This window comes from Vigna angularis, chromosome 8 (genome assembly GCF_016808095.1).
Source record: "Vigna angularis cultivar LongXiaoDou No.4 chromosome 8, ASM1680809v1, whole genome shotgun sequence".
Lineage (NCBI taxonomy): Eukaryota > Viridiplantae > Streptophyta > Magnoliopsida > Fabales > Fabaceae > Vigna > Vigna angularis.
The window spans coordinates 21,157,936-21,174,419 of NC_068977.1; the positions used below are offsets into that span (position 1 = coordinate 21,157,936).

The 16,484-nt window shown below is 34.7% G+C and overlaps 2 protein-coding genes across 2 annotated transcripts; one reads left to right on the forward strand and one right to left on the reverse strand.

The window, feature by feature from the left end:
* Positions 1 to 4,213: 4,213 nt before the first annotated feature.
* Positions 4,214 to 6,057, reverse strand: LOC108344267 (uncharacterized). Its single transcript, XM_017582731.1, has 2 exons — positions 5,874 to 6,057; positions 4,214 to 4,788 (listed from the first exon to the last, which is right to left on the reverse strand). Exons 1-2 carry the CDS (start codon positions 6,055 to 6,057, stop codon positions 4,214 to 4,216), a joined length of 759 nt encoding a protein of 252 aa, XP_017438220.1.
* Positions 6,058 to 9,697: 3,640 nt separating this feature from the next.
* On the forward strand, positions 9,698 to 12,519 carry LOC108343934 (trihelix transcription factor DF1). Its single transcript, XM_052867267.1, has 2 exons — positions 9,698 to 10,081; positions 10,835 to 12,519. Exons 1-2 carry the CDS (start codon positions 9,783 to 9,785, stop codon positions 12,333 to 12,335), a joined length of 1,800 nt encoding a protein of 599 aa, XP_052723227.1. The 5' UTR covers positions 9,698 to 9,782; the 3' UTR covers positions 12,336 to 12,519.
* Positions 12,520 to 16,484: the final 3,965 nt, after the last annotated feature.

Below are 16,484 nucleotides of genomic sequence, written 5' to 3' on the forward strand. Positions count from 1 at the left end.
TCTCTTGTGTTGGTTGGTTCCATTCCCTTTGTTGAGCAGGGACTGTCTATAATAGCCCTCCTTAATAAACTTTCAAAAACAGAGTGTGTGAGACCTAATCACAATAGCACATTTAAAATAAGTCTTATTTTTTGATCAAAAAACACATAATACTAAAGTAGCCTAAGAAACTCCAAAGACACTGTTCTAACAAGTTTAGAATGGTAAAACCTAGCTAATAAAAAAATGACACTACCAAAAGTACCTAAAACTCAAAATATGACAACCTGGAACCTAAAACTACTAAGTAGAATATGCTAAAAGTGCTAACAATGAAAACTGTTTTGAAACTGTCAAATAACTATCTAAACACGTTTTAAAAGATAAAAGAAAGATAAATATGAAGTAACAATTCCAAAATAACAACAAAAGCATAATTTGAGTATTGCTCACTTTAAAAAGTCTACAAAAGAGGTAAGAAATTGGTAATTCACCTAAAGTAGACTAACAATAAGTAATGTTAATATCCTAATAAGTCTAAAGTAGTGAAATGAAAGTAGGAAACTACTCAAATTAGAACAACTACCTTAAACTCAATGTTTGAGTACTTAGAACCTAAAAAAGTCTACTAAAACCTCAAAAGGTCTACTAGAAATGCACTAGACTGGTCAAATTTTACAAAGTTGATAACAGTTGAAAAACTGTTATTTTTACTCTTAATTTTGACCTTAAAGACAACCTTTATGATTTAGAAACTAGCTTCTAATCATGCTTTTGCTTATGTTTTGGAAATAAGATGGTTTCCCTTGTTTTTGTAGGTTTTAAGATGAATTGAATGGAAGAAGTGAAGTAGCCATAAGTTGGAGTCAGAAAAGGAAGAAAAAGTGCATAAAAGAAGAGTCGCAAGTACCGCTCAGCAGAAATTACCACTGAGCGGCACTCTAAAGACCCGCAGTCACCGCTGAGGGGCAAAACTACAACTGAGCGTCAAATAGAAGAATCGCACTTACCGCTGAGCGGAAATTACCGTTGAGCGGCCTTTTAATGGGCCTTGGGCCACTTTTCTGTAATCTTTAAGAGTCTATATAAGGTTTTAGTCGACCTAGGGTTAGTATCTTTTGGCAGAACGAAGCAAAATCACACTTTCTTCACCCCTTGGAGGAGGATTTTGGATGCTCAAGCTCCACTCTTCAAATTCTAGGGTTTTATATTTCATTCTTTCATTATTTTTCATCTAGTTTCACCATGATTATGGTAAACTAAACCTTTATTGTTGTTGGGGAATCAATGTAATCCTTTGAAACTCTCATGTATTGAATTGGTTCTTTAATTCATATGCTTTCTTTCATTAATTGTTAGGGTTTTTCTTCTATACTCTATGCATGCTTTGTTTAACTCATTCAATTGCATGATCATTGATTTTATTTTTATGGACACATATAGATAAATCTAGACATGAAGAAATTCTCCCAATAGTAATATTGCCTAGACATAGGGATAGGAGGATTGGTTGCCTTTAAGCTTCTGTGCGAATGTAATGCATGAATAATTGCTAGGGAGACAAGACATTGTAAACTAGTGATTAGGAGTAGGCTTTCTTCACCAAGACATTGGCTTTAAGGTAAATTAGAAAGTGACATTAACATTAATGAAGAAGATGAATTCTTGAATACATGAGAGTGGATAGGATGAATTGACAACCCCCAACAACATTATCATCATATATTTCAATCACGTTTTGCTTCTTTTGATCCAATTGATCAACACATGCATTCATATTTACTTTTCGGTATTTGCATATAAACCTACAAGAATTTGTTTTATAAGTCTTATTTAATCAACAAATCACATAATTGTTTAGGCCGTGAGTCCTTTGGGAAAGGATACTTGGTCTTACCATTTAATATTACTTGATACGATTCGGTTACACTTGTCGAGGGTTAACAAAAGTGCACTAAACTAGCCTAAGAAACTTCAAAGAAATTGTCCTAACAAGTTTAGAATTGTAAAACAATGCTAATTAGAAACTCACACTACAAAAACAACCTAGAACTCAAAATATGACACCCTAGAACCTAAAACTAGTTACTAAAATAGGGTAAAAGTGGTCATAATGCATAGTGTATTAAAGTACTAAGCAAAACATTAAAACAACTATCTACACAAGTTTTAAAACATAAAAGAAAGATAAAAATGAGGGCACAATTCAAAAATACAAAGAAATACAAGATTTGACTATTTTTGGACCTAAAATTACACTACAACATGGTAAATGTGGTAAGAATGAAGATGTGCAATCTATAAAAGACACCTAAAAGTATTTACACAAGTTGTTACCTCCTAGAAATGACTATGAATGGATTAAAGAATTGATTCCTAACACAATTTCTTGAAATCACAACTAAAACCTCAGAAGGTCTACTAGAAATGCACTAGAATGGTCAAATTTTGCAAACTACACTAAACTAGCCTAAGAAACTTCAAAGAAACTGTTCTAACATGTTTAGAATGGTAAAACAATGCTAATTAGATACTCAAACTACAAAAAAAAACCTAGAACTCAAAATATTACACCCTAGAACCTAAAACTAGTTATAGAATAGGCTAAAAGTGGTCATAATGCATAGTGTATTAAAGTACTAACCAAAACAGTAAAAAAATTATCTACACAAGTTTTAAAACATAAAAGAAAGATAAAAATGAGGTCATAATTCGAAAATACAAAGAAATACAAGATTTGACTATTGAGGACCTAAAATTACACTACTTAAAACCTAAAAAGTGTACTAAATAGGTGACAATTTCGAAATTGACCTAAAGAAACCTAAGACTGTGTTTTGTTCTTATCCTAACAAGTTAAAAGTACTTAAATAAAGCTAAGAAAAACGTCAAATTGGATCAAGTGGGCTAAATCTCAAAATTTGGCTACTTAAACCTAAAAAGTGTACTAAATAGGTGAGAAAATGGGAATTCACCTAAAGTATCCTAAGAATGTGTAATCTTGTCCTATCAAGTTTAAAGTACTTAAATGAAGCTAAGAAAGATGTCAAATTGGAACAAGTTGCTAAATCTCAAAATTTGGCTACTTGAAACCTAAAAAAGTGTACTAAATAGGTGAGAAAATGGGAATTGACCTAAAGTAATCTAAGAGTGTGTATTCTACACATCCTAACAAGTTTAAAGTTGTTAAATGAAGCTAAGAAACATGTCAAAATAGATGAAGTAGCTAAATCTCAAAGTTTGCCTACCTGAAACCTAAAAAAGTAGATGAAGTAGCTTAAAATCATTACTCAAACCTAAAAAAAGGTGTACTACAATTGCATACTGCACTAAACTAGGAAAAGAAACTATCCGCTCAGTTTAGGACGAGAGTGAGAGTTCACGAAGAACGTTCCGCACCGGTCGATTATTTGACCTAGGAATTCGTTTTGGAACTACCTAGTGGACGAGAGTGTCAGTCCTTGGGGACGTCCAACACCGCTTAGTTTAGGACGAGAGTGAGAGTGAGTTTTCGTGAAGAACGTTCCTCACCACTCGGTTTTTCTACCTAAGAATTTGTTTTGGAACTTCCTAGTGGACGAGAGTGTCAGTCCTCGGGGACATCAAACACCGCTCGGTTTAGGATGAGAGTGAGAGTTCGCGAAGAACATTCCTCACCGCTCGGTTTTTCGACCTAGGAGTTTGTTTTGGAACTTCCTGGTGGATGAGAGTGTCAATCCTCAAGAACGTCAAACACCGCTCGGTTTAGGACGAGAGTGAGAGTTCGCGAAGAACGTTCCTCACCGCTCGATTTTTCGACCTAGGAGTTCGTTTTGGAACTTCCTAGTGGACGAAAGTGTCCCTTGGTTTTGTGGAGTGGCCCGAACGGTAAGTTCCCGATTTGCCTAGTGATTCTTGTGCATGATCCTATCATCTGCACTGTGAGGCCATGGATGGCCGAGCAGTTGAGGCCGAATGGCCAATAACTTTGAAGCCGAAAGGCTGATCATGTATGATTTAAAGGGAACCATCCGACTTTATTCATACCAAAAGTTTAAACACGTAAGTCTTGTCAAAAGAATCTAATCGAAATAAAACATAACTTCAAAATTCAACTAAAGTAAACTTGAGATGAGTCGCATTCCCAGTGTTAGGAAGGACTTTTCATTATATCTTCTAGTCAATACGCCCCCGAATTGTTCGGTCAGAGCTATGACTGCAGCTGCGACTTCGCCTATATTTCCGCTCCTCCTTTCTACAGGGTCGTTCGGTACTTCATTGTGGAGACCTTGATGATCTTCTTATCCGTGGTATGTCCAAGGTTCTGATGGTTTTGGCAGTGCCTTCCTCCATCGGCATTTTTAGGTGAATGAAGTTTCCTAACCAAAAGAAGTTCAGTACTAAGAGCTTCCTCGAGGATTTTTGCTCTGGGTGCATTAATAGCTGTGTAATGACGAAACTCAGGCATTCGGGGCAAATCCTTTGGTCGAGACCCTCCTCCCCTGTCGTTGTCGCTGAACGTTTGTTTGTTGTCCCTTCTCTTTCCACCTACATCATCTTCATGTTGTTGATTTCTTTGTGAGATTCGCATTTCCTCCATACAGATGAATTCAGCTGCTCTTTCCTGAAGTTCATCCATTGTTTTTGGTGGTCGCGCATATAATTTTTCAGCAAAATATCCTGGCCTTAGGCATGAAGGCAGGTTGCTGATGATAAAAGTGTGATTAACATCTTTAACTCGTCGTGCGACTTCATTATACCTTTTCATAAAGGCTTTCAAAGTTTCGTCCTTTTCTTGTTTGGTGTTAACCAATTCCTTGGGTGTTATCTCTGATAAGTGTGAAAAAACAGATGTTTTGACACTTATAAAGGATCTCAATTTTGTAATTATTCATGTTATTACTCAGTGAAAAGTCGTAATAGGAAGTAGATTGTGTTGTAAATTATTGTACAGGAAAGGATGTATAATTGGAACTCTGTCAGCCAGTTCTCGCATAGCGCAAGCCAAAACTCGCACTGCCAGGATATATAAATTCGCATAGCGCACCATCACATGTGCGCTATGCGAATAACGTCAGTTGAGAGGCAGCAATTAAGTGAAATTCGCATAGCGCACACACACATGTGCGCTATGCGAATTAATGAAGTTATTGGTTTTTAAAGACGTGACAGAAAGGCAAAAGGATGCTCTGACACGAAAATAGAAAAAAAAGACTGGAGAACTGCTCTGGAGAACGAGGAGACCTCTCTGAAGACATCAAGACTGCACATCATGCAAGGAATTACGGAAATGAGTATGTTTGTGATGTCTAGGATAGGCTAAACTTTCATTCGTTGGAATTGACTGTAATGGCTGACATTTGATGTAATATTTCATGTTCAATATAAATTGTGTTCATATGCTTTTCTTGTTTACTTTTTATTTTATTTTACGGAAGTAAAATATACTTGTTTTTATATTCAAATTGTACTGGGAAGTAAATTTGAGTATTGACGCAAGAAAAGCAACCAGAAGGAGAGATGCTAGGAATAGTTTCAATTCTCCTGGTCATCAATAACATCAGTCTTAATGCAAAGTTTATGTTTAATTACTTAAGGAATTAATAATTGAACATAATTCTTTAGAACTTGTTTTAAGGAATTAAACCAAGATACTGTGATGTTGATGTTTGAACGCAAGTTATATTGCTCAGAATAGTTACTGTAATGTGGTCATGAAGTCAATTCCAATGAAGCTTTCTTTAAATTTTAATTTCAATTTTAAATTGTCATCTAGTTTGAAACTATTAATTCACTTATATTTTGTTGTTCAATTGATTTTGATAAATAAATTTTAATTGAATAACGTAACACAAATTCCCTGAGGAGAACGATACTTTACTTATCACTGTATTACTTGTAACGATTTGGTATACTTGCCAAAAAGTTATCAAGTTTGTCTCCGATTGGTTGCGAATTGTCTCCTATGAGGGTCTCTATAGTGGCGAAGCAATCCACTGTGTTGGGAGGAAGAGTGGTATACCATTCCAATGCCTTTTCCTTGAGTGATAATGAGAAGGCTCTACACATGACCAGGTCGTTGTTTGTATAGAATGCCATTGCGTTACCGAACGTCCTTAGGTGATTGTCCGGATCAATTGAACCATCATACTTATCCAATGCGGGAGGAGTTTTTTCTGGCATTGGAGTTTGCATGATGGTAGCCGTAAAAGGGAGTAAACTGGTAGGCCGAACAGTATAGGGGTGTTGGTTCCCTTCTACCTCGACCGTTCGTGTTGGTGTGATTATGGGTTGCTTCATTGTCATTCTCTCGATTTGATGCGGACCGCTCAGGAGGGACCAGTTTGGCCCTTAGCGCCGCAATCTCCTCTGCATGCCTCCGTTGCATCTCTTGTTCTGCTTGCGCCTACGCTTATATGGTCTACGTCTGTGCTTCAATCTGGACTTGTAACTCTTTGATTAGATCTCTGGTGCTCTGCTCTTCCATGTTTCTTATGGTCACCATTTGGGCTTCTTCTACTTGCTCTCGGCCCCACGATACTTATAAATATAAGGTTAACGTAAAAAAGCTAGGAACGTTCGACTAGATCTCAAATACTCAATTGTGATAAACAATTCACTAAACTACCCCTAACTTTAGCATCAAAGTGCCTTTTGCAGGTACTTCCCCCCCCCCCCCCCTCCCCCTCCCCCGGTTAAGAGTACAATCGAGCGATACAGGCAACTTAGGCATCAGAAGACAGAAAGATTACGTCAGAAAAGTACATCTCTCAGCTCCACACGTATCCCTACCAAAATACTAAAGAACAAATAAAAATAATAAAAATGAATCGAAACGATGAAGCGTGTTTAATTAGATGAAATTAGATATCCATTTATTGAAATATAATACATTATTTGAAAAAGTAACTTAAATATATGAATGATCTTGAATATTTATCCTTATAGTTATATCCATTTAATACTTAATAAATTATAAATATTTTCGTAATTTAAAACAAAAACAAATATTTGACGAATATAAATAGATATTATTCTCATTTCGTAATATTATATATACTTATAATAATATCCTAGTAATACAAATAATTGTCGTTAAAGACAATAATTGAGTCAATATCGACATTTTCAGATTTATGTGTTATGATAAGTATAAGTACGATTATAGCCAAAAGTAATTTTAATTAAAGCATAATATTAAAAGCATACCAAAATTTGTGTTTATATTTTGACCATACAAAAGGGGAGTAAATGAACTGGCAGGAGCCAACCATCGATCGCTCTTATAGACCGAAAACAATCCCATACCAATCTTTGAAAATTTCGAACTATTTTCAATATGAATTAAATACTCATTCCTCTAAAAATATCTCCCTAATCAGTAACTTTTTTTTGTCAGAATAGATAACTACAAAATAATCTCCAAGTTTTCATTCAAACGAGAAGTAATTAGAATGAAAATGAATCGCATAACTAAAGGGTAAGAACCACATGATTTATTACATGACTGTTTGGATTTAATAAATATTTAGATATGTAGTGTAAGTTAAGGTCTGTATCATTTATATACTTTAAATTAATTTTGTAAGGATTGATCTCATAATAACAGCGAATGGAACAATATGTTTAACAAATAACAAATATTAAAATAGATTCTAATATGATTATAATATCATGTAAAAAATTAAATTTTAAACTTAATTCAATTCTACAAAATCGTCTAATAAGATGAGTTTTGCATTCATTTATATATTTTAAATTAATTTCTTATTTTTAGTTTATATAAGACTTACAACCAGATCTAACATTAATTTAAATTTTATTTTAAAATTTATAAATAAAGATTTGAGATATTATGGAAAATGAATTACATTTGAAACGTATTTACTATTTGATTGTCGAATTTCGTTGATTTTAGAATCGAAATAACTTTCTAATATAACCAAACGAAATTAAAATCAAACGGTAAGAGAAGTTAAACGAACGAAATTTATTGCCATCTTCTGCAAAGGTAAAGAAAAAGGAAAAAGAAAATCAAGGAAATGCAGAAAGAGTCATGTGAATGGTATAAAAAGTAAGAAAAAATAAACTAAGCTAAAATAAAATCTGAAAGCCATGTTGTGTTCTTTTTCTCTGGTAAAGGGCATATAAACAATAATAATATTATTGGTTGATAAAGTCCATCACGTTGAAGCACGTTGTGGGGTCACTAAAAATAAATGGAATTCTTGAATTCAGAGTACAAAATAAGAAAAACGAAAGGCAACTTTATCAGTTTCTCCTCTTCCACATGTAATTGGAAAATTATTTGATATTTACACTGAGAAAATAAAACAGAAAAACCGACTCAATAACTCATTGTAAATTGTACTAGCATGTTATTCATCGGCAAGTCACTTCATTACCCACACTATTGCAAAATGGTCCCTAATAAAAATTCAAATAATTGGTCATCATAAAGCCTTAGAAGGTTGTTAGCCATCAAAATATTCATTCTATTTATTATGTTAGGTCGAATATAACTGAATTTGTCACCGGTTACTTCCATTTCATAAATAGACTTTGCCTATGCATAGTGACCTATATCTAACAAAAAAACCCATTAATTCATCATTATCAACAAATTAGGTTCAAATTATTATTTTCATAACCAAGCTTCAAACTCTACTTTCTCACACCACGTGCTCTCATCATCACCCAAATTTCCTCCAATTTATTATCCAAACTATATATATGTGCGCTTACATTACACCATTTCATTTTTATAACATCGTATAATCTTTAAACTAATTAAATTATGAATCCATATAGTTTTTTTAACTACTATATTTTAATTAATTTATGAAGAATTGGTTGAGAATATGTAAAAATGTGAAACTAATGTTAAATAAAATTTTGAAGGATTAAAAAAAATGCTTTCCACGGTCACATATATTGGAAAAGTCTTTAAAATCGGAATCCCCTTGATAGAATGAGTTCCACGAATTTATTAGAAGGCAATGATAATTGATATCAACCCTAGGGGCAAATTAGTAATTCCACAACGGCATTTGTGAAAACGGCCACTGAAATCCAAAATCCGCAAACGCAAAAGCTGACCTACAACAATGGGCCACAACTTATTATCTCCATCGTCGCTTCTGCGGTCTATTTCCCACTACAACTGTTAATTTCCTTTTTCTAAAATATTTATCGCAAAAAACAAAAATAAAAAAATAAAAATCTTTACGTTTTTTTTATATATTTTTTTCTATAATCATATATATAATATCTCATACTTTATTACTTTCATTTTTCTTTTCCTGGCACTTACGTGTGACACACAGATACGAGAACAAAGCGACTTTTCTGTCGTTTTTATTTTTAACCCAATAAAAAAAAAGTGAAGATTCCATGTCCTAATAATGAACGAGTTTAATTTATTTATTATATTATATATATTGTCCGAAAATGTAATTTTATTAAACATATAATGAAAAATTACTTTTTTTTTATGATATTAACAAAGTGGCACTATTCATCAAATATCTGTTTTAAAAGATTTCATAGGTGTGTATTAATTAAACTCATAATAAAATTAAAAAGATAAACAACACCCATGTACATCACATGGAATGAAAGTTGCTTCACCTTAATTAAAGTCTATTTTTTTTTTCTCTGCTACGAAATAGAAATAAATTAAACTCCACAAAATAAATAAACATATAATAACCTCAAGCATCCCATACTCATAAAAACCCTTATATAGTATTCACCTTGTCTTCTATAATTCATTTTTTTGCTCTAGCTGTAATTGCATAGGGACACAATATCTCTGTAGCTATATGCAGCTAGGAGACTCAAGTGTGTTGGAGATCTCCTCCCATAGCGAGCCCGAGATGGCGGTGGCGGCGGCGGCGGAAGGAGCGGCTCACGGCGGCGAGGATGACGGTGGTGATGATGAGATGATTGGGGTGGATGTGGATGGAAATTCAGTTGAAGGAAATGAAGGTAATAAGATGAGCTTTGGAGGGAACCGGTGGCCCCGCCAAGAAACTTTGGCTCTCTTGAAGATAAGGTCGGATATGGATGCAGTGTTTCGTGATTCAAGTCTTAAAGGTCCACTATGGGAAGAAGTTTCAAGGTAGATAAAACTATATATAATAAATATACTTTATATATATATATATATATAACTCAATTTCAATACATCTTTTCTCTCTATTCATCTCTTTCATTTTTTTCTTTTTCAAGTCACTTCATTCTTTCTTTCATTGCTTCTGAAGAGACTACAAAGTTCAATATATCCCTACAGATCATGCATGCAGATCTGTGAATTGGTTTTCAATTGGCAGTTCAATCAATTAAATATCACTTCCTTTTATTCCAAAACTTTTGTATATTCGAACTGTCGAGATTTTTTATTTTCTTTCATGCACCAAATCGTATCCCAGTATCAGTGAGATAGTAAATACTCTATATGAACTTGGTCTGCATAATTGACCTCAGTTTTTCATATCTAAGTTTCAGGTTTTGTTTAAAGGTAAAGGCATCTGTAAAATGGATCCGTGTTTGAAATGAATCATTCTGTGATTTGCTCTAGCTTTTAGGTCACTCTTCAATCAATCTAGTTTTTTTGTCTTATTTGTTAGATTCATTTAGGTAATATTGAACCATCTCTTCTGTTGTTAATTTAGTACATCGAGGCAAGTACATTTCGTTGTCTGAGATTCTACCTTGTTTATTTGAAAGCATTTGTTCATTATTTTTATTATTTATATATGATTTTATTTATCCGAAGCATTTTTTTTTGTATTGGATAATGTTGAATTTTGGTTTTTCTTTCTCTTTCTACATATATCTGTGTCTAATTTTATGCATAAATGAATGCACGCAGGAAACTGGCGGGGCTTGGATATCATCGAAATGCAAAGAAATGCAAGGAAAAGTTTGAGAACGTGTACAAGTACAACAAGAGAACCAAAGAAAACAAAAGTGGGAAATCACATGGAAAAACCTATAAATTCTTTGATCAATTACAAGCCCTTGAGAATCATCAGTTCACGATCTCTTACCCAACAAAGCCACAACCTACTTTGGCAACAACAAACACATTGACGTTGCCAGCTAGACAAAGTGATCATGGTAACAACAATGTTATCTCTTACGTCACACCTTTTCCTTCCACAAACCCTACACACATTTCTCCTTCACCACAAACCAATACCGACACCAACACAAACACCACCACAGTATCCACAACCAACCCTAGAGACACATCACCACCACAAACCACCACCGCCAACAACACCAACAACGACAATGTCACGTATTCTTTGCCAAACATGAACACCCCTTTCTCAACCACCACCACCACCTCCACCTCTTCTTCCACAGCATCTGATGAAGACTTGGAAGAGAGGTACCGGAGGAAGAGAAAGTGGAAGGACTACTTCAGGAGGCTCACTAGGAAGGTCCTCTTGAAGCAAGAGGAAATGCAGAAGAAGTTCTTGGAAGCCATGGACAAAAGGGAGAGGGAAAGAGTGGCGCAACAAGACAATTGGAGGATCCAAGAAATGGCAAGGATTAACAGGGAACATGAGATTCTTGTTCAGGAGAGATCAACAGCAGCAGCCAAAGATGCTGCAGTCATTGCATTATTGCAGAAGATGTACGGCCAGCAAAACACCACACAACATGTTCAAGTACAGCCACCAGAACAACAGAATCAAACAACGCTACAATCACAGCTTCCAACACCAATGCCAAACAATAACTTTGAGATCAAGAAATTGAATAATGGTCATCACAGTGCTACCAGTACTAGCACTGTCACTACTTCTCCCGCGACTTCTTCTTCTTCTAGATGGCCAAAGGCTGAAGTTCATGCTTTGATAAGGTTGAGGACAAGTCTGGACACCAAGTATCAAGAAAATGGACCAAAAGCTCCATTGTGGGAAGATATATCGATCGCAATGCAGAGGCTTGGTTACAACCGGAGTGCAAAGAGATGCAAGGAAAAGTGGGAGAACATCAACAAGTACTTCAAAAAAATGAGGGACAATAACAAAGAAAGGCGTGAAAATAGCAAAACATGTCCTTATTTTCACGAGCTTGATGCTATATACAAGGAAAGGAGCTTATCCCAGAACCCCTTTGGCGTGTTCCAGAACATGAAGCCGAACGAGATGATGATGATGGAGCCATTGATGGTGCAACCGGAGCAGCAATGGAGGCCTCCACCTCAATCGTTGGAAGAGGGTATAGAGAAGAACTCTAGCGATGAATATGAAGAAAAAGAAGAAGAAAACGATGGTGATGATGATGATCACGTTGGTGTTGAAGAAGATGAAGATGGTGTGGAAGATGAAGCGTGTGAGACTGGGACAAATGATTAAACTGCTTCAGTGGACACAGTTGAAGGAGACAAGATAAAGAATTTTCTGAATGGAGAAATATTACGTGTTTGTTCAATGTACTTTTACTTATAGCCTTTATTTTTTATCATTTTTTTTGAAACTTGAAAATGTGATTACTTATTGAGGAAACAATTCTTGGGTATAGTGATTCAATTTATATTTTTCTGATGGGGTTGTAACATGTTACTGATAAGAAACAGAAATTGTCATAGATTGTTGATATTAAAAGCATGACACAAACACCTGTGCCAGAAAATTCAATTCTTCAATCATGAACCATGAGCTATCTAAAGGCATGGGGCTTCAGTGGCTTCACATAACATACCCTATCTGAGAGACTTTTCCTGAGCATGGGGTATCATAAAAGGTGATGATTGGGGTAGTGGGTCAGACTTCTGCCACCATGAACTAGATTCAGAGATTTAACTCAAAAACACCCACATGGGCCAGCAAAGCAGCTGTAGTGGGTGTGTGCAATGTGGTTTTGGATTGATAAATTATCAATAATGCTTTCTTTTTAAATTCTTATATATATTTACATCTTTTTTCACTAACCCTTTTCTTGTTCTTACTTTTCCTATATCTTTTGTTCTCTTTTATCTTCAATTAAACATATAATATGGTCCAACATGAACTTTTAATTTAGTCATTGTACTGAAAAATATTACTACTTTGATACTTTTTGCCATTACTTTGATAGGTAGAAACCTATTAAATTAGTCCTTATATGATCTATTTTTACAAAGATCAAAATGAGAAAAGAAAAAATGGTATAGGAGTCAAATTAAGAATGTGTTATGTAAAGAATAATATACTACACAGATAAATTAGACTAGAAGTTTTAACATTTAATTATAAAATTTGGTATAATTTTTTCTGTCAGAATTTTTACATATTGAGTTTTTTTTTTAAAGATAATTATTCATAAATTATTAGTAAAATTAATGTCACATGCATTCTTGTAGTGTTGTACTTTTCATTTTCCCATGTTTGTTGGCTATATATGGGAGCTATCAGAGAGTCACTGTTGTACTTTCATATTTTTCCTGTGTTTTTGGAGGTTTTGATTGCGTGTGAGAAGGGAAAACTTGGCTAATTTTCCACCATTGACTTCACATGCCGCCAGATTTGAGAAGATAATTTATATTATTTTAACCCTGAGATAACTGAGAATGCATTTAACATTATGTATGATTAATTTATCTTTAATTATGTTTATCTTTCTCCTGAATTTAAAAACATGTACCAGAAAACTTAGTTGGGTCGAGAATCAAACTACCAGATAAGTTTATAGCTGGTCTCACTTAAACAAATATTATTAAAATTGCAAGTCTTAAAAGATCATCCCAAACAGAGTGTGTTGACAAAATATATATAAAATAATTATATATCTTATTATGAAAGAAAAAGAAGTATTAGTAATTAAAAGTAATAACAATGTAATTTTTTTTATGGTTTAATATGAAGAATAGTAGTTAAATAAGTTTGTCAACTAATTTTTTTTTGTCTCATTAACGCAATTTTTTCTTGAATAAAACATGTTATTAGTTGGAAACTTATGTAAAAAAAGATTTATTTTCTTTAAATTGTATTATAGTTGTTTTTAGATTTGTCCAACATGTATCTAACCGTTAATAACTCTCATGAGATGAATGAGATAACATAGTCATAGGAGGAAGGTGAATAAGATGAAAAGGAAGAAAAACGTTTATTATGAAACAATTATTTGTTTTCTAAAGACGGTATTTATTTTATTAGGTAGTCGAAAATAACATGTTTATAATCTAAACATTTAAACCATCAAATTAAACTTGTTTTTTTTAGAAAAATAAGTAGTGTTAAGAGTATAAGACCTTTATAACAAACTAGAAAATGTATTTTAGAGAATTTCGAAGGACTTAACTATGTTGGATTTTATTTTGATAGCATTATGAATGTTACACATACATAAACATTCAGGCACCCACAAATGCACGCGCACTCACACAAGCCCACACATCCACACACACTCGCACACACACAAATCCACATGTATGCCCCGCACACACACAATCATATGTACATGCATACACACACGTACAAGTACGCACAGGGACACATACACATATGTATAAAAAGAAGTTAGAAACCTAGCCATTGTTTCATCAAGAACTTAATTATTTGTTGGTTTTTAACATGATAATTTCATGACCTTATAGTATCTATATGGACACTTTGTAACTCTTAATGAAGTTGTTGGAGCATTAAGTGTACCTCCTTCTAAATCTCTCATTTGTGTTGTTTTTAAGTTCATACCAAGATTTGTAAGTATTTTCATGTCTCTCCCATATTCCAAAGATACTTTTGTTCCACCATGACATATCATAATCCTCAAGCTTTAAGCTAACTAAATTGATCATAACGGTGTAATCTAAAACATATATTATATATTTGTTCTCCTTTATTTCTCACTCCAAGTGTTATTTAGGTCACTACTTCTATAGATTTTTGAGATCTTGTTGTCTGGCTTGGTGATCTTTGGTGGATAGTATAGAAAACATTGCCTTATATGCCTTTGGATTCTCAATTCATTTTCTTCTTCATCCTAACTTCCATAGGAGGGAAATGCCCTTGATGCCCCTCTTGTGACTTCTAAGTTCCTTCTTTCATCTTTTGGTCGTCTCTTATTTCTTCAAGTCTTTTCATTATTTTGTTTTCGATTATTTTTCTTTCTTAATTAAACTTTCTTCTTCTTTTTCAAACTTTTCTTTTCTCTTCTTCATTTTTTTTGTTATATCTTTTTCCATTTTCAATTCTTCAAGTTGTGTCAGAAACACTGTAGTATTACATAGATAAAAATAAATAGGTATATCACTTTAATTAACTCAAGTTTTTTTTAGAAAGTGATTAATATTCTTATGAGCACATTACCTAATTTAAAGTCTCAAATGAAAGAGAAAAAAGTTCAACCTAAAGATGTAAGATAGTAAGGAAAGACAAAACTTATCACTAGTGCAGAATTGGCCTTTAATGTCACCTAATAGACATCCGTCCATAAAAACACGAACTTAAATAATTGACCGGTGGCATATCCGTAAATAAGTTGGACCTTAAACGTCCGTTGTTGGGGGGGGGGGGGACGTCTACAATATTATAGACATCGGGGCTCCTCCAACCACTACAATAAAAACGCGTATTACCGAAGGCTTATTACCGACGGTCTTCAGGCCTTTGGTAATATATTGGTGAAATTAAATACCGAGGGCTTTTACCCTTCGATAATATCTGGGATGCTTAAGTTCAAAATTGGAGTATTTGTTCCTCAAATTTCCCAAATTTTCCAACCCTCCCTCCTGTTCGTCGATGTCAGTCCTTGATTTAGGGTCGCGACTTTGGTGGCGATCAGCCGGTTCGACGCTACGGTTTCACGACACGAGTTTGGTGGTGTGGACGCTGACAGAGGTTTATTGCTGGGTGGCCCTCTTCCATTCCCTACTTTTTTCAAAGCGGTTCGTTAGTTTGAAGCGTGAGGTTGTCGCCCTAAGGCGGTTTGAAGCGATTGCTGTTGCGGACGCTGACGGCGGTTCGATGGTGGCTGGTTTGCGCTAGTGTTCGTGTTTTGGTCCTTGTGATGTTGCGACAGGGGTAGGGGTTGTTGTGGGTTGGCGTGTCGAGGGTGTTGTAGTGAAGTGGTGTTGGTTTGGCGAGTTGTTTAGGGATTGGGCCGCAGTTGTTGTTGTCGGAGATGTCAAGGCGGAGAAGGAGGCAGAGGGAGGACATTTGCTACAGAATCTCGTCGGAGAAGTCATTGAGGGAGAGATAGAGGAGGATAGCAACTGGAAATATTTGGAGGAGTAAGGGTTAGTAGGTTGTAGGGAGTATATTAGGTTTAAATCAAGGAGAAAAGAGGGCACTGCTGTGTGAATTGGGAGATACCCTAGAAGGTAAATTTCTATTTCAAATCACAGAGTGAAGACTTACTCCTTATCCACCCACTGTGAGTGTGCATCGTGTGGAAAAGAGACACCGTGAGGACCTTGGATGGTTTTCTTGGTGGTTGGTTCTACCGCTACAGCGAGGGAAGGAAGAGGTCTTCAAAGCTTTGCTGAGAACAGAGTCTTACGCCTTGGTTGGAGTTGGTAGTAATCC